Source organism: Heptranchias perlo, chromosome 16 (assembly GCF_035084215.1).
Source record: "Heptranchias perlo isolate sHepPer1 chromosome 16, sHepPer1.hap1, whole genome shotgun sequence".
Taxonomy (NCBI): domain Eukaryota; kingdom Metazoa; phylum Chordata; class Chondrichthyes; order Hexanchiformes; family Hexanchidae; genus Heptranchias; species Heptranchias perlo.
In genome coordinates, this window is record NC_090340.1 from 24,722,051 (window position 1) to 24,743,534 (window position 21,484).

Consider the following 21,484-nt stretch of genomic DNA (forward strand, 5'->3'; position numbering starts at 1 on the left):
TACAGAAAATAATCAAAAAGGCAAATGGAATGCTGGCCTTTATATCTAAAGGACTAGAATACAAGGGGGTAGAAGTTATGCTACAGCTATATAAAGCCCTGGTTAGACCACACCTGGAGTACTGTGTTCAGTTCTGGGCACCGCACCTTAGGAAGGATATATTGGCCTTGGAGGGAGTGCAGCGTAGATTTACTAGAATGACACCTGGACTCCAAGGGTTAAATTATGAGGCGCGATTACACAAACTAGGGTTGTATTCCCTGGAATTTAGAATTTTAAGGGGTGATTTGATCAAAGTTTTCAAAATATTAAAGGGAACTGATCGGGTAGATAGAGAGAAACTATTACCGCTGGTTGGGGAGTCTAGGACTAGGGGATATAACCTAAAAATTGGAGCTAGGACTTTCAGGACTGAAGTTAGGAAAAACTTCTACACGCAATGGGTGGTAGAAGTTTGGAACTCTCTTCCGCAAACGGCAGTTGATGCTAGCTTAATTGTTATTTTTAAATCTGAGATTGATAGATTTTTGTTCCAAAGGATTCCAAAGGAATTAAGGGATATGGGGCTAAAGCTGATATATGGAGTTAGGTCACAGATCAGCTATGATATTGAATGGCGGAACAGGCTCGAGGGGTTAAATGGCTTACTCTTGTTCCTATGTTCCCTAAGTTCCTATGTTCTCTTTAGAGTTCCTGTGCCATGCACCATTTGCTGAATGGGATTGGAAGAGGGTGTGCTGGGATACCGTGGCCATACCTCTTACAATGTTACTATTCAGCCAGTCACTAGGCAATGCGCTCGTGACTTGCCCACTGATATTGCCTCCCCAAGTAGTTTCTCAGCTCCACTCAATGCATGGCTGTATCATCAGTGTGCACTCAAACTCTATCAATCCATATTGCTGAGTGTTGGTACACTAACCTACTACATCACCAGGCTGTCTTTCAGACTGTTATTCTCTATCTGTATATCTTTAGGTCCTGTTGTGCTAACTCATGATTTGTCAGTTAAAGCAATGGACAGGCCATTAATAATGCTGCTCTTGAGCCTGTTGCCTGAAGGCATACAGGAGTTTTCTGCATTACTTGCCCTCCAATGTTAATCCCCACCCCCTTGGGGATTGTCTACCTAAACTCAGCACCTCATTTGGATGGCAAATCTAAGACTGGCAATTCGCTATGGAAATCCCAGGAGCAATCTACTTTATTGCCATATACTGTACTGTACGTATATGCCAATAAAGCAATGTGGTAGATTTGATGGTAGAATGTATGGCAGAATCCAATGTACAAGCCTCTTTCCTAAGTTATTGGATATTTCTGATTAAAACAATAAATAAAATAGCCAGAACTTGTATTTTATAACTCCAGAGTTCCAATGCACATCATTAATGTGCATTATATCATGCGCCTCCTTATTTATTATCTTCTCTCTCTTCCCTTATCCTAATTCCTTTATTCCATTTGTTTCTGGTTGCTTTGTTTTTTCCTTCCCTTTCCTTAATTCCATGCCTTTGCTTTTTCTCCCCTTATCATTTTTTAATTCTTTTATCCAATTTTTATCTGACTCAGCAAGGGATGGAGTGGCAGTAGATCTGGAAACTGGATATATGACTCATCCCTCTATCACTGTCTCAAAAACAAGCATTTCCAGCTTGGGGTGTACATGTTGCAATTGAACAAAAGTCATACCAGTGTAGGAATTGCTCCTTCATACTTAGAGAGAATAGAAATTAGTGTTATGGTGCAGTTTATACTGGATATTATGGTGCGGTATTACAATGAACATGACTAAACTGTCACTCTATATTTGATTTATTCAATTTTTATTCCTAGCCTCAAATTCCATATTCAGAAACTGACATTTCCAAAAAATGACTGCTTTCAAGATGGATTTACTTATGAAACCGATGTTGAAAGGGGCAACTGACCTGTTGGGCAATTGTCCGCCAAACTCAGATGCTGAACACACTATTCCAAAAAACTCAGCACTGCTGGTAAAGTTCGTGCTGCCACAGACCTGACATTTCATGTTACGCAACCTTTGCATTTCAATGTTTGCCAGGCTATTTATATTTTCCTTTTTCCCAAGTTTGTGAGAGAAACACTAGTTATTTTTTCATTTTTTGCAATGCCTTAGCCTAAATTTGAACTCGTCACGTAGGACAGTAACAAAATCAAAAGAAAGCAAAAATTTACCCCCAAGAAAGCAAACGTTTCGACAAATTCACCAATCACGTCACTGTAGGTTGGTGCCAGCATGCGAATGAGGTCTCGGTGGGCGGATCCAGTATGCTAATATCAGGGGGCTATATGTAGTGGGCGGCGCCGAGCATGCAAATGAGAAAGTAATACACGCTGATGACCGCTCGCCTGCTGATTATTACAATAACGCATGCGCAGTAGTATGATGGGCTGGCCCGGGTTTACAGAGTAACGCCTGCGCAGTGGGCGGATCCTTGGCACGCGTGCGCAGTATAGTCGGTTGTGTGGAAGCGCAGGTTGCGCTGTAGCGCGGAGAGCCGGTGCTCCGCTCCTTGAGCTTTCCGTCAGCGGTTAACGCAGCAGACGAAGAGGCTTCCCCGATGGGTGTAACAGCTGGTCGAGGCCGAGTCACCTTAGATTGATTGACTGAGCCCTTGGTGGTGCCTGTTGGGGAGGGAAACGCGGCCGCCGCGATCCGAGGGCGGAGCTGTGACTGGGGAATGAGGCCGAGGCAGCGGGTACAGTCGCAGCGGTTCACCGGCCGCTGATGGTAACGAGCAGTAAAGTGTCGCCATCCAGGGGGTGGAATGAACCCGCGGTCGGGGTTGGATGTGTGGGTGTGTGTGTGGGTGGGTGGGTAGGTAGGCGAGGCCTCGCCGTTGCTGCGGTGACCGGAACGCGTGAACCCAACCTGTCCGCCAACGAACCTTTTGTTGCAGCCGACAGTGTCCCGAAAGCGGGCGTGGGGGCTGGGACCGGGCGGCTCTGCAGGTCGCACGGACCCGGGCTCGCGTTAACAATCAGTACTGATGCTCACACTTCGAGAGGTAGCACTGGGACGGTGTGGAGGGTGGGGTATGGAGTGAGGAACAACTTCAACTCGGCGGCTACTTTATTGTCACTATTAGTTTCAAAGGAATGGGATTTTTCGCCCTACTTGATGAGGAAGACCTCAATCTCTTTCTGCTTTCTGTACTCAGTAATCGTTCCTTTCTCGTGAAAGAGTTGGTCAAATTATTATCGCGTGACTTTCTTAATTTATAGCACAGTAATATGGACTTTTTGTGGTATTCCGAGTATTCGACAAAATTTAGAAACTTGCACAATCTAGATTAAGTGGAAACTATGGGAAGCGTGGCTTTGTGGTGTTTCTCACGAATGCATTTATGTACTTTGTGTAGAGTGGTAAGTTGTAAATTTTCTTGATTTCTATCATGATGAGCTCTTATCACAGCTAGCCATCTGGGGGAGTTGCCAGTCTGAATTTTATTCTGGTATGTACAGGTTAATTGAGAGGTACGCACAGTTCTAGGGCGTGGAAGATTATAGCTGAGCTGCTGTAAGGGTAAAAGTTTTTGTAGTAAGGGACAGAATGTCGACTGTGAAAGGTCATCAACCTGAAACGTGAACTCTGTTTCTTTCTCCACAGATGCTGCCTGACTTGCTGAGTATTTCCTGCATTTTCTGTTTTTATGACCGAATGTCTCACTTGTGCCAGTGAGTTTTTGCAATTCAGTGTGACATTTTTTATTTTATAAGGAGGGTGCCAAAAGTAACTTTTTTAATGACTTAATTTAGCTGACCATTAAGTAGTACTGGATGTGAAATGACACGAGTGACTGGTGAAACTGTAATTTGTTCCCTTTTATCAACTGCCACCCTGTTACAGTATTTTCTTCAGAAGTGTGAATGGCTCACAAGTCTAATTGAACTTTTCTTTTTCACACACCCCTCCCTACTTCTCCCTTCCCCAATCACTGGTTAGTTTACACTCCTATGATGTAGAGCAGTATCTCTTCAAAATGAATTCTGAAATATGGTGCTCTACTGCCGTTGTGTGTAATGAAATATTGTTAATGAGCAGTAAAATGACCACAGCCATACAATAAACAGTTTAATAGTCCTGTTAATTGTGCATACTAAGAAGTCCTGCAAGGATCGGTTAGTACACTAGAGGCAGTTCTGCTTTGTGGGTCTCAGAGAGATGGACCACCTGGTGTGGAATTAAACTCAATGGGCCAGGGTCAGAATTGATCCCTGCTCTGTGCTGAGTTAATTGATCTTAGCCAGGATGGCAGTGATGTTGCTACAATTGGCTTCAGTATCCTTGAGCTTGGGAAGAGAATGATCAGCCACCATTCCCACTCCTGATTGCACTCATGACTGCTGAAAATGCACATGAACATCTGGTGAGGACAGGATCAGGTTGAGCTGTGATGCCCCAATGGTCAAATAGCCTGCCAGCATGCATTGTGTAGACTTACAGATGAAGAATGACCCCTTTTGAGAGATACTGGAGAGTTGCTGTGGTGGTGGAGGAACCATAACCCAGTGTGAATCGCTACCTTTGGGAGAGCAGGATAGAAAGCTGAATTGGAAAAAAGTCCTGCTATGGGACCTGGTGTACAAATAACCAACTATAAAGGTTTGGGGACTTTGCTTCAACTTTTTAAAAATAGACTTTTTGTTTAATTAGCAAGATTTGACATTATAGGAAGGATAGGTTGGAAGTGTTACTGAGGCAAGTGGTATGAGGGGACTGAATGAAATGTGGATGAAACACTGAGTTAATAATGGTATCTTGATAATGCAATGATGGCCGAGTGGATTAAGTGTACTTCCTTACACAGTCAGAATTTTGAAAATTAAGCCTGTAAACCCCTCCTGCCATGGGCTGAGAACGGCATAATATGCTGTTTAAACACAGAAGTGATGGGGGAAGAAATCGCTTTCATTCTTTGTGATGGTTTGATCTTTAAAGTAGTCCTGATGATGACATTGCTTCATTTAAAAATTGCTCAATGTGGGCTCAGCATTAAAGTAATATTTTCAGATGAGTGCACCCTAGGTTGCCTAGTCTGAATTTTTTGCATAACATTCTTAAAAATATATTTTGAAGGGATTTTTGGCAAACCAATCTCACCTATTTTTCAGAAGAGGATCTGAATTACTGGATCAAATTGTGTCCATTGCTGTCCTGTGATGTGCTAATAGTGGCTGATTCAGTGGTGAGGTGAATTATTTAATTTGACGTAATAGATTTACATTTTTAAAGTGATCCATCTATGCAGCCCTTACTGTTAGGGTACATTGGTATAAACAGATGCAGTTGGTTGAAGATCAGATTGTTTCAGCTTTTGTTATCCGCAGCTGAATAGATCAGTGGGGTCTCCATCCATTGCTATCAGACAGGCAGAAGCTTAATCTTCAATTGTACAGCTTTTTAGTGCTATTATTTGAATGGGTATATGCCAAAGAAAATTGTTCATGTGTCAGTGTTTACATTTTCTGTATTTGTAGTAGGAACAGGGTAAGTGTTTTGACTTGCTGTAGCAGTAGCATAATTGTATACCCTTAAGGCATGTTTCTGCAGCATGCGTTCTCAAGCTTTGTGCGCGCAACCCCCTCTGCCCAGTTTTCTGAGAAATCATGACACTTCCCCAGTTAGCAGCTAGAACACTAGTTTCTAAGCAAAATACAGGTACTGTTAACAATCATTACTCACAATTGTAGAAATGGGCAACATTGTGAAAAAGTAATGAAGAGATCAGCTAAAGACCAAGTAGGTGAGTTATAATCTGACAGCATCTGTAATAATGGAAGTAACGGTTTTTAAATTTAAATTGAAACAGAAATATTTCCATCTTCGAGGGAGAGATAACTGACTATCTAGAAGAGTCAATGAACAGTAAAAGATTAATTTTACCAGCTTTATCTCTGCACCCCACTGAACTCTATGACTCTTGTTATTTGACTACTGATCTGACATCATCATGGATGAGTCGGAATTTTTACCACCTTAACATTGGCAAGACTAAAGCCATCCTTTCTGGCTGCCAGAAACTCCCCAACCTAGCTCCCTGATTCCACCCTTTTCCCCAGCTGCCCACTCAGGCTTAACCTGATGTATGACTTAGCCTTTTTAACCTTTTCTCTCTTTGTTCTTGGGGTGTAGGTGACACTGGTAAGGCAGTATTTATTGCTCGCCTCTAGTTGCCCTGAGGGCATCAAGAGTCGAGCACGTAGTGTGGGACTGGTGTCACGTGTAGCCTAGACCAGGTGGGAGTGGCAGGTTCCCTTCCCTGAAGGACATTGGCGAATCAATTGGGCAGCTCGTGTGGTTATTTTCTGGTGCCAGTCCACAATTTGCCAGATTTATTGAGTTCAGTTTCAAAATTTGCCATAGTGAGATTTGAATACTTGGGTCCTAGTCCAGTACCGTAACCACTAGTCCAGTACCGTAACCACTAGTCCAGTACCGTAACCACTAGTCCAGTACCGTAACCACTAGTCCAGTACCGTAACCACTAGTCTGCCCTTCCCCTAAATCCCATATCCTACTCTTCACCAAGAATGTTTGTTTCCACTTCCGTAGCATCAATAGCCTCCACCCATGCCTTACCACCACTGAAATCCACATCTATGCCTTTTGTCACGTCAAGATTCAGTTACTCCCAACACATATTGGCCTTTTTAGCTCATCCAAAACTCTGCAGTACACATCCTGCCATGTATTAAATCCCCCCCCCCCCCCCCCACCTATCGCCTTTCTCCTCGTCCACTGGCTCCCCGTCCTGCAACGTTATGATTTTAGAATCAATTATAAATTCCCATTGCCTCACCGAACGCTACTCTGCAACTTCCCAGTAGACTGAAGTTTTTTATATGTCTTTCCTGTTTTGTTCCTGGTCAAGATGGCAGGGAGGCAACCTGCTCTGCTGTCAGTTAATGCAGAAGTAGTAACTGGTCAATACGAGGGCTGTCAGCAACTTTTGGAAATAGCCCAGTTGCTTCTCGGCATCTCCCTGCTAGTACACCTGAAGTGGGCAATTCTCATAGAATCATAGAAAATAGGAGCAAGAGTAGGCCATTCGGCCCTTTGGGCCTGCTCCGCCATTCAAAATGATCATGGCTGATCGTCTAACTCGGTACCCTGTTCCCGCTTTTGTCCCATATCCCTTGATCCCTTTAGCATTAGGAAATATATCTATCTCCTTCTTGAATATATTTAATGACTTGGCCTCCACTGCCTTCTGTGGTAGAGAATTCCACAGGTTCACCACGCTCTGAGTGAAGAAATTTCTCCTCATCTTGGTTCTAAATGGCATACCCCGTGTCCTGAGACTGTGACCCCTGGTTATGGATTCCCCATCCATCAGGAACATCCTCCCTGCGTCTAGTCCTGATAGAATTTTATATGTTTCAATGCGATCACCGCTCATTCTTCTAAACTCTAGTGCATATAGGCCAAGTTGACCCAATCTCCTCATACGTCAGTCCTGCCATCCCGGGAATCATTCTGGTAAACCTTCTAGAAGATCTTAGATGCAAACATAGTGCAAGGAACACATGGTAATCTTTATGCTATTTACGAAGACTCTCAGCAGTTCATCCCAATATTTTGTACCATTTCCCATCCTGTTGTTAGTAATGATGTTGTATACCATGGATCCTTCCCCAGGTCTAAATGTGTTACGTTGGCCATAAGATTCAAAACTAACAGCAGCACAAAACTAGTTACATGGGGGAAAATGATGCAAGGAAATGCCGTGCCCCATCTACCTCTGGGGGTACTGTCTGATGTTGGGACCTTAGTGTGATGTATTTGGCAAAGTGGTGGGACTGTCATTCCTGGACTGCACAGATCAAAATTGCGCATATGTCTGGGAGCAGGTCACTTGTCTGTCATTTGTACGTGGCCTGGATGTGTGGTATTTTTCAAAAAAAGGATTTGATACTAAATGTAGATGATCGGTGTATAATGATCCTATTTTTTTGAACCTAGCTTTAGAGTTTAGATGTGGACTAATTTCAGTCTAAGTGTTTTTGGAAGTGACTTCTGCACCTTACAATCCTGTTTGTTTTTCTCTTCACCAGCATGCGGAATTGCAGCCTGCTCTAAATCTGGAGAGGTGATCTGCTTCCTCTTTCCTATGAAACCTGGTTGCCAATAGAAACGGACGGAGTGGAAAATGCTCCCAGGGGTCGGTGTGTTTGGGACAGGTAGCACTGCACGGGTTTTGGTGCCGCTGTTGCGTGCTGAAGGCTTTACTATCGAGGCACTCTGGGGAAGAACAGAGGAAGAGGCCAAGCAGCTGGCGGAGGAAATGAACATTTCCTTCTTCACAAGCCGGACTGATGATGTTTTGCTCCACCAGGATGTTGATCTTATCTGCATCAATATTCCCCCCCCTCTCACATGCCAGATCGCTGCCAAAGCGTTAGGTATGGTATTTCCTTTTTCTAATTACTATAAGCAAGATTCTGATGTCTGTGATGCTATCTTGAGATTTTAAAGACTCCGCATTACTGCAGAGCTCGTCTGTGTATGACAATTGTGTGACCATAATGCAGTGAATTGAAATGTTGATACCAATGCAAAATTTTAAAAGCTCTATATTTCTTCAAGTACTCGGGCACCTTTTCTGTTCGGAAGGTGGCAGGTTGGTGGCATGTTGTCTGTTCCTAGTTCTGCTTGTGTTACTAGCGAGCACACCTTAGTAAACCGATCCTTTCATGGCCCCTTCGTCTGTGGGAACATGCCTGGCCTGCACATTTTGACTCCCTAGTATGGAAAATGGTTGTAAGTCCATCTGCCATTTGATGGCATTGGTTTATGAGCTCCAGTAGAAGTGAAATGTCAGGTTCAGATGTTTCAGATAATTCTGATTTCAGATTAAAGATTTCTTTATACAACTTGCATTAACTCCTTTATTGATCATAATGGTATCGCAAGTGTAACCATATGTTGAAAGATTGTAAGGATATTGCTAGCAACAGATGAATGCAACTGCATTAGCCTAGCTAAATGTTTATTTATATATGAATTTCATTAGTTTTTAAATCCTGGTATGAATTTTGCTCGATTGCAAAAAGCCCCTTTGCACTTAGCCTGTGACACTGTGCAGTTTTTAGTATTATGTTAGGATGTAACGCAGTCTATGTAATCTTTCTGGTACAATTTTTAAAAATCTATCAACCAGAAAAGTTTGCTTATGGACAGCAACACTGCTGTAAAGTCAATGGGATTTTGGCAGCTTACCAGCTGGTGAACAATGAACTGTTTAAAAAAAAATTGCATGGAACCCTGTGAAATTGACTCCTTTGATAACGTTTGTATCTTTTTTAATAAAATGTTACAATATACATATAGGCAAGCTAGGAACTGTCTGAACCAGTATAAACAGTAGCTGTTTTCCTCTACTAAATCTGCTTTATTTCAAAGTTAAGCTACAAGTGTGAACAATATTTATATTACCCAATAGAAAGCTAATTTGGTAAACATTTATATTTTAAAAGTTCCACACCTAATTGTCAGCTGAGGATTGCTTACCAGTTAAGGTTGCTAGCTCTATGTAACAGTTTAGGATTTATTCAAAGGCGTTGTGGTTCCCGGCACTGTTCAGTTTCCCTGCATAAAGAGATTATGGGATGGTTGACCTTTCACGTGCAAAAGAATACTGACACAAGTAAGATATTCTCTCCTTTTTTACTGGTGGATTTACGGCAAACATTTTGTAAATGTTGCAATTGTGACTTTTGTGCATCATGCTTTTTCAATAAGAAACCCTTTCACTGGTACCTAAGTTGCTGTACCAGGTATGGCTCTGATTTACTGTAACTTTAGATGTTTAAAAGAAAGCTTCCCCCTTTCTCTTGTTCTCTTCCCTTCCTCCCATCCTAAGATTCTGCTTTAAGAAAGAGTAAACTTTTGACTTTTACAGCTGGTTTCTGAAATTTCCCAAACATAGACTTACTGTGAAATTATCAGTGATAGTCTCGTGTTATCTTATTGGCAGAAATGTTGCATAAGGCAGCATAGGTAGGGATCACTTAGCCTGCCAAGAATCGTGGGTTTGTTTTTATGTTTTCCCTATCTTGCCCTTATTTTCAGTTAACATAACAATGTTTTCCTGAAGAGGGAGAGATGTGTTTGCCTTCCCTATCATAAGGCTCCCTGCAGTCTTGCAATCTGAGGCAAATCCCCCACCTCCCTTGCCTCCCGATAGCTACAGTCAGTTGTATGGGCATTTCACGCTAGAAGAAACAAATTCTTCTAGGTTGTGTAGTGGAGGGAACTTTTGCTCCAAAAGACTTCTTGGAGATCCAGCTTCTTATGAATGCCTTGGACAGCATTGTGATGAATGGCCACTTGGATGAAATACCAGAGGGCTATCAGCAGCTATGAAACTGTACCTCCAGCATGAATTGCCACCTTGAGGAAAGGAAGATGGGGGAAGGGGAAGAGAGAAACAGCCATGATCTCTGTTCTTGTTTGACAATTCCCCTACTAGTAGTTCTGCTTTCTACAATAAATAAAGTTCTATACCAAACCCCCAATACTAAAAGGTAAAAGTTTGCATTAACATAACATGAAACTAAAACATGTACGTTAGGTAAATCGAGGAAGTTGTTGGATATGATTGTTCTACTTCTGAAAACCTGCATTATTTGTATTGTTTGAGTTATGCAGTTCCCTTCACTTCTGGAATAAACATCGTATTCAACAACTTCCTATGCAGTGTCCTCTGAGGATAAGTCCATCACTTTCTCTAAGTGGGAAGCTGGTATATTTCTGTAGACCTGTGGCTCATAAAGGCAATACTGATGATCTTTTTGGGGTAGATTGCTCTTTGGGCCAAGTGTTGCAGATTCAATACCATTTCATTGCAGAATATCAGTGCTTCACTGAGTTCAAAGATAAATCATCTTGTTTCTTCGACAACCTGTTATAATAAGTTAACTGCTAGGCTGGAGAAACAGCCAGACAGGAAGCTGGAGCAGCAGGGCACACCCAGAACTTAAAAGCACCATAATCATGTGTAAGCACAATGCTATCTTCATGCATGCTCCGACACTAAAAACAGGCTGGGGATTGTGGATATTTTAAAATCTGATATGTGATAAATGTGTAGATGACTCTCGTAAATGAATCAATCCTTTTAAATCTAGATCCTTTGACTTTTTTAACCCCTTCTAACACTGTTAAATGAATTAAATCTGTAAATTTGTTTTAAGGTAAGTGTTCAACCATGGAAGTCATACCTTTTTTATTTCAAATTTTGGAGTTGTCAACAATATTGCAGACAATTCTTCCTCTTAGCAACAGTCGAAACATTTCTTTAATCCATATGTTTTATGTACAATTTTTGCTCCTGTCTGGTATTTGCCCAATTTTATATTTTAAAAAAAAATGTTTGAGGTGCATGTATTTAGTGAGTGTATGAAATCTCTCCTGACCTGATAGATCCTGCAGGCAGTAGGGTGGAAACTTGTGCCATTTCCCTTCTTCACTGATCCATTAGGAGGTTTCAACTTGCGCAGGATTGAGCCAGAATCCATATACATGTGATCAGACCCAACCTCATCTACGGGCAGGCTGAAAAGCATTAGAAATTGCCGATGGTGTAAAGTGCAGGGGATTGACCCATTCTGCATTTGATTTGTATATGTGAAAAAAATTGTTTCTATTCAGCTATTATGAGGGTTGAAGGACAATCACTTTGCAACTCAGGGACATTACTATTTAAGAAATTAACATTTAAGAAGTTTGTTGTGGTCATATTTAGTCCAGGACATGTAATGTAATTTCTCATGTTAACTGTAGTCCCACAACAGCCTAAAGACAGCAGCCATTTGCCCATTGCTGTAAAGCAACAAATTTACTGAAGTAATATATGATGTGACTGACACAAGGTTAAAATGCTGCACTCATTACTAATATTGGAAAATACAAGCCTCATAAATATAATTGTAATATTATTTATCTACCGCTTTATAAAACTTGCTTAAGATTCAAATGTCTTTGTTCTTCATAAAACAATATTTACACTTTTTTTTGCTTTACCTCCTATAGTTTATTTGCTTAAAACACAAGTATTTTATTGTTCCGTTCCCTTCCCCAAAGCAGTCCTGCTTTTTTTCCCTTCAGTTGTTTGTAATTTATATTTTTTTCTTCCGGTTTACATCCCATAGTGGATTTGTAATTCTTTTTGAAGCTGTTATCATAGTAGCACTGCATCAAGGAGTTTCCCACTGTCTGGTCTCCAATGACTAGCACATTGACTAGGTCGTCATGCTCTGTGCCTGCCTGACTATGGTTGCGACCCATGAGCTCAACATCAAAGCGCTTCATAAACATTGCATTTCAGCACTCGTCCAAATATTGGTCCCGTTCAATGATGCAAAAAAAAAACCTCACTCCAAACAGTTAATTTATGGCTTCAACTTTAAAATGCTGGAAAAATTGGATTTTTGTTCCCTCACATCTGTTTGTCCTGTCAATAGGTATTTCTAGTGATTTCTTTTTCAGAATTGTTATAAATGTTTTTAGCTTTATGCACTAATCTGAGTGAAGAAAGATAATGGTGGCCAAAAACCAGTATGAATAATGTATTTAAACAAATTTTTTGTAGCAATTATTGGTTCTAGAAGGCTGAGTTTGTAAAAAGAGTTTGGATGATTTTGTGGAGCTTACTCACTGCTTTTTAATGAATCAAATTGGCTTTTGATTTCTTTGGTTTACATATCCAATTGAGTAAATGCAATCCACATGGTTAACTTGAGTTAAAAGTCTTGCATCTAGCCCACATCTGTAATCTCGCAGCTGTCAAAATGTGGTACCTCTAAACAACTACACACTGAGATGCAGAACACAGTCATGTGGTGCTTTTGAGGTGGGATGCTTTGAGACGTTCAACATTACAGACATGGGCTACATACGAAGCCTCTAATTATATTGATTCTCCTATCATAACTGGGATTATTAAAGTAGTTAAGGCGAACAGCAAAAAGAAAGGGGTTGAGAGAAAAGAGGAAGCACAGATAATGTGACAGAATTGGGTCTGATCAGGGAAATGTTAATTTGTTGCTGTTTCTAAGAACATAAGAAATAGGAGTAGGCCATAAGGCCCTCGAGCATGCTTCGCCATTCAATAAGGTCATGGCTGATCTTCTACCTCAACTCCACTTTCTCGCCCTATTGCTATATTCCTTGATTCCCTTAGTGTCCAAATATCCATCAATCTCAGTCTTGAATATACTCAATAACTGAGTATTCCTAGCCCTCTGGGGTAGAGAATTCCAAAGATTCACAATCCAAAGACAATTTTCCTCATTTCAGTCCTAAATGGCCGACCTCTTCTCTTGAGACTATGACCTCTAGTTCTAGACTCTTCAGCCAGTGGAAATGGCCTCTCAGCATCTACCCTGTCAAGCCCTCTAAGAATTTTATATATTTCAACGAGATCACTTCTCATTCTTCTAAACTCGAGAATATCGGCCCATTCTATTCAATCTCTCCTTATAGGACAACCCTCTCATCACAGGAATCAATCTAGTGAACCTTCGTTACACCCCCTTTAAAGCAAGTATATCCTTCCTTGGGTAAGGAGACCAAAACTCTACACAGTACTCCAGGTGTGATCTCACCAGAGCCCGATATAATTGCAGCAAGACCTCCTTACTCTAATACTCTAACCCCCTAGCAATAAAGGCTAACATACCATTTGCCTTCCTAATTGCTTGCTGTACCTGCATGTTAACTTTCTGTGATTCATGTACAAGGACACCCAAATCCCTCTGACGACCAACATTTCTTAGTCTCTCACCTTTTAAAAAATATTCTGCGTTTCTATTCTTCCTACGAAAGTGGATAATTTCACATTTCCCCACATTATATCCCATCTACCACCTTCTCATCCACTCACTTAACCTGTCTATATCCCTTTGCAGTCTCTTTGCGTCCTCCTCACAGCTTACTTTCCCACCTAGCTTTGTATTGTCAGCAAACGTGGATACATTACACTCGATCCCCTCATCGAAGTCATTGCTATATATTGTAAACTGCTGAGGCCTAAACACTGATCCTTGTGGCACCCCTCTAGATACAACCTGCCAACCTGTTGTCGTTCCTACTCTCTGTTTTCTGTCCGTTAACCAATCCTCAATCCATGCTAATATTTTTTAAAATATTTGTTCATGGGATGTGGGCGTCGCTGGTGAGGCCAGCATTTATTGCCCATCCCTAATTGCCCTTGAGAAGGTGGTGGTGAGCCGCCTTCTTGAACCGCTGCAGTCCGTGTGGTGAAGGTTCTCCCACAGTGCTGTTAGAAAGGGAGTTCCAGGAGTTTGACCCAGTGATGATGAAGGAACGGTGATATATTTCCAAGTCGGGATGGTGTGTGACTTGGAGGGGAACCTGCAGGTGGTGTTCCCATGTACCTGCTGCTCTTGTCCTTCTAGGTGGTAGAGGTTGTGGGTTTGGGAGGTGCTGTCGAAGAAGCCTTGGCGAGTTGCTGCAGTGCATCCTGTGGTGCACCGGTGGTGAAGGGAGTGAATGTTTAGGGTGGTGGATGGGGTGTCAATGAAGCGGGCTGCTTTGTCCTGGATGGTGTCAGGCTTCTTGAGTGTTGTTGGAGCTGCACTCATCCAGGCAAGTGGAGAGTATTCCATCACACTCCTGACTTGTGCCTTGTAGGTGGTGGAAAGGCTTTGGGAAGTCAGGAGGTGAGTTACTTGCCGCAGAATACCCAGCCTCTGACCTGCTCTTGTAGCCACAGTATTTAAATGGCTGGTTCAGTTAAGTTTCTGGTCAATGGTGACCACCAGGATGTTGATGGTGGGGGATTCGGTGATGGTAATGCCGTTGAATGTCAAGGGGAGGTGGTTAGACTCTCTCTTGTTGGAGATGGTCATTACCTGGCACTTGTCTGGTGCGAATGTGACTTGCCATTTATCAGCCCAAGCCTGGATGTTGTCTAGGTCTTGCTGCATGTGGGCACGGACTTCATTATCTGAGGGGTTGCGAATGGAACTGAACGCTGTGCAATCATCAGCGAACATCTCCATTTCTGACCTTATGATGGAGGGAAGGTCATTGATGAAGCAGCTGAAGATGGTTGGGCCTAGGACACTACCCTGAGGAATGTCCTGGGGCTGAGATGATTGACCTCCAACAACCACCACCATCTTCCTTTGTGCTAGGTATGACTCCAGCCACTGGAGAGTTTTCCCCCTGATTCCCATTGACTTCAGTTTCACTAGGGCTCCTTGGTGCCACACTCGATCAAATGCTGCCTTGATGTCAAGGGCAGTCACTCTCACCTCACTTCTGGAATTCAGCTCTTTTGTCCATGTTTGGACCAAGGCTGTAATGAGGTCTGGAGCAGAATGGTCCTGGCGAAACCCAAACTGAACATTGGTGAGCAGGTTACTGGTGAGTAAGTGCTGCTTGATAGCACTGTCGACGACACCTTCTATCACTTTGCTGATGATTGAGAGTAGACTGATGGGGTGGTAATTGGCCGGATTGGATTTGTCCTGCTTTTTGTGGCCAGGACATACCTGGGCAATTTTCCACATTGTCTGGTAGATGCCAGTGTTGTAGCTGTACTGGAACAGTTTGGCTGGAGGCGCGGCTAGTTCTGGAGCACAAGTCTTCAGCACTACAGCCGGGATGTTGTCGGGGCCCATAGTCTTTGCTGTATCCAGTGCACTCAGCCGTTTCTTGATATCACGTGGAGTGAATTGAATTGGCAGAAGACTGGCTTCTGTGATGGTGGGGATAGCGGGAGGAGGCCGAGATAGATCATCCACTCGGCACTTCTGGCTGAAGATGGTTGCAAACGCTTCAGCCTTGTCTTTTGCACTCACGTGCTGGACTCCGCCATCATTGAGGATGGGGATGTTTACAGAGCCTCCTCCTCCTGTTAGTTATTTAATTATCCACCACCATTCACGACTGGATGTGGCAGGACTGCAGAGCATTGATCTGATCCGTTGGTTGTGGAATCGCTTAGCTCTCTATAGCATGTTGCTTCTGCTGTTTAGCATGCATGTAGTCCTGAGTTGTAGCTTCACCAGGTTGGCACCTCATTTTGAGGTACGCCTGGTGCTGCTCCTGGCATGCTCTTCTACACTCTTCATTGAACCAGGGTTGCTCGCTTACTCATATTCAATTTTCTTCCTCTTTAGCAATTTCTTGGTCATCCTTTGATCTCTAAAACCCTCCCCATCCTCAGGCTTACTACTCTTTTTGGCAACATTGTAAGCCTCTTCTTTTAATCTAATACTCTCTCTAACTCCTCTGGTTAGCCACTGTGGAGTTTTTATTCTTCAAGGGAATGTATGTTGAGCATTATAAATTATCTCTTTAAATATTCGTCATTTCTTATCTATCATATCTTCATCTACTTTCCCAATCTACCTTGGCCAACTCTCCCCTCATTCCAGGTAATTGGTTTTTAAAAAAAATTCAAGACCCCAGTTTCAAACTTCATCACATCACTCTAAAACTCTATGAAATTCTATTATATTATGATCACTCTGCCCCAGAGGATCCTTAACTATAAGATTACTAATTAACCCTGTCTCATTACACAATACTAGATCTAAAATAGCCTGTTCCCTATTTGGTTTCTCGACATATTGTTCCAGAAAACTGTCTCGAATGCATTCCATGAACTTGTCCTCCAAACTACTTTTACCAATTTTGTTTGCCCAGTCCATGAAGATTAAAGACCCCCACGATTATTGCATTGCCCTTGTTACATGCTCCTCTAATTTCCTGATTTATACTCTGTCCAACACTATAACTACTGCAAGGGGGCCCACAAACTACTCCCACCAGTGTTTTCTGCCCCATGTTATTTCTTATCTCCACCCATACTGATTCTACATCCTGATTTTCTGAGCTACGATCCTTTCTCATACTGCCTTTATCTCATCCTTTATTATCAGGGCTAACCCCCACCCCCCTTTCTATTTTGCCTATCTTTTCTAAAGGTCAAGTACCCTGGAATATTCAATTCCCAACCTTGGTCACCCTACAACCCTCAGTAATGGCTACTGGATCAAACCCATTTATCTCTATTTGTGCCATTAATTCATCTAAGTAAGTTGTTCACTGGATTATCAAAGCAGTCAAATTTTACATTTAATTTTCTATTTTATAATTTCTTACATCTTCCATAAAGAAATATGTGGATATCAGTAAGCCAGAGTGTACCAGTAAAGTTGCCATTTAAACTTTCTCCTAATTTTAGAAACCGTACATTTGTATAGCTACTTTTAACATAGTAAAACATCCTAAAGCACTTCAGAGGCAAAATAAAACAATGTTGAGCATTAGCAAAAGAGATAAGGGAGGTGACAGACGAGACGGTTGAAATAGATTTTGAGGACAGCTGAGGGTTTGGAAAAGGTGAGGAGAGGTAATGAGGCATTGTGGGGAGAGAGAGAGAGAGAGAGAGAGGTGGCAAGGCAGGGGGGTTGGAAATGTGGGGAGAAAGGTAACAAGATAAAGGGGTTTTGGATGGGAGTTTCAGAATTGGCTGAAGGCCCTGCCACTGTCCTTCCCACCCTGCAGAAAGAAATGTAAGGAATCTTACAACACCAGGTTATAGTCCAACAAATTTATTTTACAATCACAAGCTTTCGGAGATTATCCCCTTCGTCAGATGAATGAATGAAAAGGTTCTCAAATCGCATATCTTATACTATGTTGGGACAGCATCACACCAATCAAAAGGTGTCGTTGTTATTCAAACAGGCCAGTCACGGAGAACAGCACGTCCCAGTACACTCGATATACATTGTGTCTATTACACAGGCAGGCAGAAAGAAACTCAAAATGGCAGAGAGAGAGAGAGAATTTTAAAAAACATATAAATTTTTTCCCTCTTTTTGCTGGTGGGGTTACGTGTAGCGTGACATGAACCCAAGATCCCGGTTGAGGCCGTCCACATGGGTGCGGAACTTGGCTATCAACTTCTGCTCGACGATTTTGCGTTGTGTGTCTCGAAGGCCGCCTTGGAGAACGCTTACCCGAAGATCGGTGGCTGAATGTCCTTCCACATCATGCAGAAAGAAAGGGAGAGAGAATGCAAAGAAGGCCCGAATCAGAGGAGGAAGAGGGGAGTGCTGGGCTTTAGGGCTGATGGAAGTAGGGAGACACAAACCGTGGAGGGATTTGTGGAAGGAAATAAGGATTTTCAATTCAATTTCTTAGGGGATAGGGAGCCAATGAAGATTGGCAAGTGCAGGCATAATTGGGGAGCGGCAGTTAATGCAGGTAGGGATGCAGTGGTAGTGTTTTGGACAAGTTGGAGTTCGTGTATGGTGGAGTTCAGAGGCTGGTGAGGAAACACTGGAAAAGTCGAGCCAGGAGATGAGAAAAGCATGGGTGAGGGTTTCAGCGGTGGAGGAGGGTAATGTTGCAGCAATATCAATAGGTGGATAGGGTTTTCAGTTTAGTTTGGGTCAAACGGGACACTGAGGCGATGCAACATCAGACTTAGCCTGACCAAGTAACAAGTGAGAGGGATAGAATTGAAGATTAGGGTGTGGAATTTTTGGTGGCAGCAATGCATTATGGAGTCAGTCTTGCTAATAATTTGGAGAAAGTATCTTGTATCTCGTTTACAAATAAGGAGCAACCTTTATAAATATTTTATCTTATCAAAAAGGAACAGTTTGTGATAGACCATTTGATCTAAAATTTGTGTAAAATACTCAGTTTTAAGCTTGAAATATAAATAAAACATGTATGTTTTTTATATTGCTGAAAATCTGTTCGTATTTTTCTAGGTGGGCAGATGTGGCACTTCTTAAAATTAAACAGCAAAATCCTAAATGATTTGAATGGTGGGTGTTTGTGTTGAACTTGCAAAATTGAAACAAAATTTAAAAATATAAAATGCTTCTAAGATAATCCAAAAGAAAAATACAGTGCTGCTCTGATTTTAGACTGCTTTTTGTTTTATTTCATTGCTGGCCAAAGGAAATGAGACTAATGGTTTAGACTATGCATAGTAGGACTGTCAGATCTTCATTGATGTAATGCTGGGGTGGGCAGGCAGTGGGGAGGGGAAAAGAATGAAAAAGAACCTCTTGTTACCAAAGGACTGAATTGAATAACTTCTTGCTATCACTTGGAGACTTTTTATCTATTATACATATCCAGGATGCATGATATCTATGAATATATCACACGAGTATAAAACTGATCTTGATATACTTATGAGGTAAGTGCAATTCCTTGCTTTGGTCATGTTTGAACATGAAATTCAAAACCGGTTGCCCAACTTGAATTTCGCTACCAAAATCCAATTTAAATTTTTCACAAATAGGCCCCCAACTCCTGACCTCCTCCATCTACAAAGCCTGCCATTGAGGGAACAATTACAATTATGTCTTCAGTTTTCTCTCTGCTTGGTGTGCAGGCAACTGGGTTCTGCATGGTATCTTCCTACAGCAGCACACCTGAGACTGGCAATTGATTAGTGCGTGGATGGATCCCTCATACTGGAGCATGGCATTGTGCTTTCACACTTGAGATTTCAGTCGTTTGGATCATGGGAGACCAGCTTTTCATTTTTACTTTGCTAAAATTGTGTCTTATACCAATGGTGGATTCATAGACCTATGAAAATGTGGGTCAACCATTCTACCATCAGGACAAGGCAGCTGCTTTTAGCCATGTAAACGTTGGTGGACAGCATGTGGATGTTGTGATCTGAACTACAGAAGTGGCAAATGTAAATGTTCCTTAGCATGCTGTATGACTACCATTTATGGTTAGCTTTTAAATCAGTGATCTGGCTTAATGTAAATATGTAATAGATTTGCAATTGGCTACACCTAATGCAACACCAGTGAATAGTTTAGCAAATAATATACACAAGTAACATTTTTATACAAAGTAAATTGTAGGAATTTCTGTAAAATAGTCTGTGTGCACGTGCCTGTTTGTGTATGCTATTTTTGGGATATTTGTCATCCTACGAGAAATATAAAAGTTATGGATAGCCCTTGTCATGAATCATAATAGTGCCTCAGTATTGTGAAGAAGACGGTAAACATTTGCATAAAACACCAATACGGTAGAGCAGCAGGATAGTTTGCTTCAGTTAGCACTTTCTGATTGTGTGTTTATTTCTGAACGCAAGTCCTTTCATGGAACCTGTGGAGGTGTTAAGTCAAACCAATTTCATGTAACTACGTGTTTCACGGGTGCTAATAAAACTGGTTCTTCAGCTATTTCCGAAATCATTGGCCTGCTAATACAAAGTTAAAGGTTTGGTAGAGACTGGATTTAAAGCCTGACCCAGTAGTCCAGACTGCTATCCGGTAGGTATAAACTGCATAAGACCACAGGTGTACAGAATAGAAGGCTATATCAAGTACTGCAATAAATGCTGGGTGTACCAACTAATGATCAAACTGCTTGTGTTTGAATTTCTACCCAAAAGCACAGTTGGAGGAAAATACTCTTTAGTCGCTGCCTTATTTGTTGGTGCAGGTTAACGCTGAAAGATTTTAGTTTTACTTGTTGTCTGTAGCTGCAGGGCCAGTGGGAGAGGCCTGTTTTATGTTATACAGTTGTGCCATTTGAAGAACTTATGAAGCAAATTAAATCTCTCCACTTGAACTGCTCAAATCTTGGCTGCTTACATAGTCTGCACTTTTTTTGCTTGCAAATACTAGTTGTATTTTGATGGGCTGCATGGTCCTTTATAGTACAAAGCAAATTGATGGGAGCAAGGGAAAAAAAGTAAATTGTGTGTTGGAAAGGTGAGTCATAGACAAAAAAATGTCTGAAATCAGAAGAAATCCTTACAGATACTATGTTTATCATTGGGAGGAAATAAGATTTCTGAGAATTGAGGTAATGCTCATGGTGATTAGAACATAAGAAATAGGAGCAGGAGTAGGCCATATGGCCCCTCGAGCCTACTCCGCCATTCATGGCTGATCTTAGACCTCAACTTCACTTTTCTGCCCGATCCCCATATCCCTTGATTCCCCTAGAGTCCAAAAATCTATCCAACTCAGCCTTGAATATATTCAGTGACTCGGCATCCACAGCCTCTGGGGTAGAGAATTCCAAAAATTCACAACCCTCTGCGTGAAGAAATTCCTCCTCATCTCAGTCTTGAATGGCCGATCCCTTATCCTGTGACTATGCCCCCTAGTTCTAGACTCTAGCCAGGGGAAACAATTTCTCAGCATCTACCCAGTCAAGCCTCCTCATAATCTTTTATGTTTCAATGAGATTGGAGTTTACAAAGATTTGACAAACTTTACTGGGTAGTTTCAGCTGTTTTGCTGAATCATGTAAATCATGTTTAATCATGTAAAAAATGCTACTGCTTTCTTCCTCAAATAACTCTGGTCACAAAATTCCAGTGATCGAACTAGTGTCAACTGTCAAATGAACTAGTCAATAATTCAGATTCCAAAAAGTCGTTTGTTTTTGGAGAATGGTGTCATGAGTTGT

At 41.8% G+C, this 21,484-nt stretch overlaps 1 protein-coding gene across 1 annotated transcript in view; it reads left to right on the plus strand.

The window, feature by feature from the left end:
* The first annotated feature begins 2,481 nt into the window (after positions 1-2,481).
* The window catches only part of gfod2 (glucose-fructose oxidoreductase domain containing 2), a 32,011-nt gene continuing 13,008 nt past the window's right edge, over positions 2,482-21,484 (plus strand). The window contains exons 1-3 of the mRNA XM_067997456.1: positions 2,482-2,755; positions 3,635-3,702; positions 8,083-8,430. Of these exons, the coding sequence (XP_067853557.1) occupies positions 8,178-8,430 (253 nt within the window). The 5' untranslated portion in view covers positions 2,482-2,755; positions 3,635-3,702; positions 8,083-8,177. The remainder of the gene's footprint in view (positions 2,756-3,634; positions 3,703-8,082; positions 8,431-21,484) is intronic.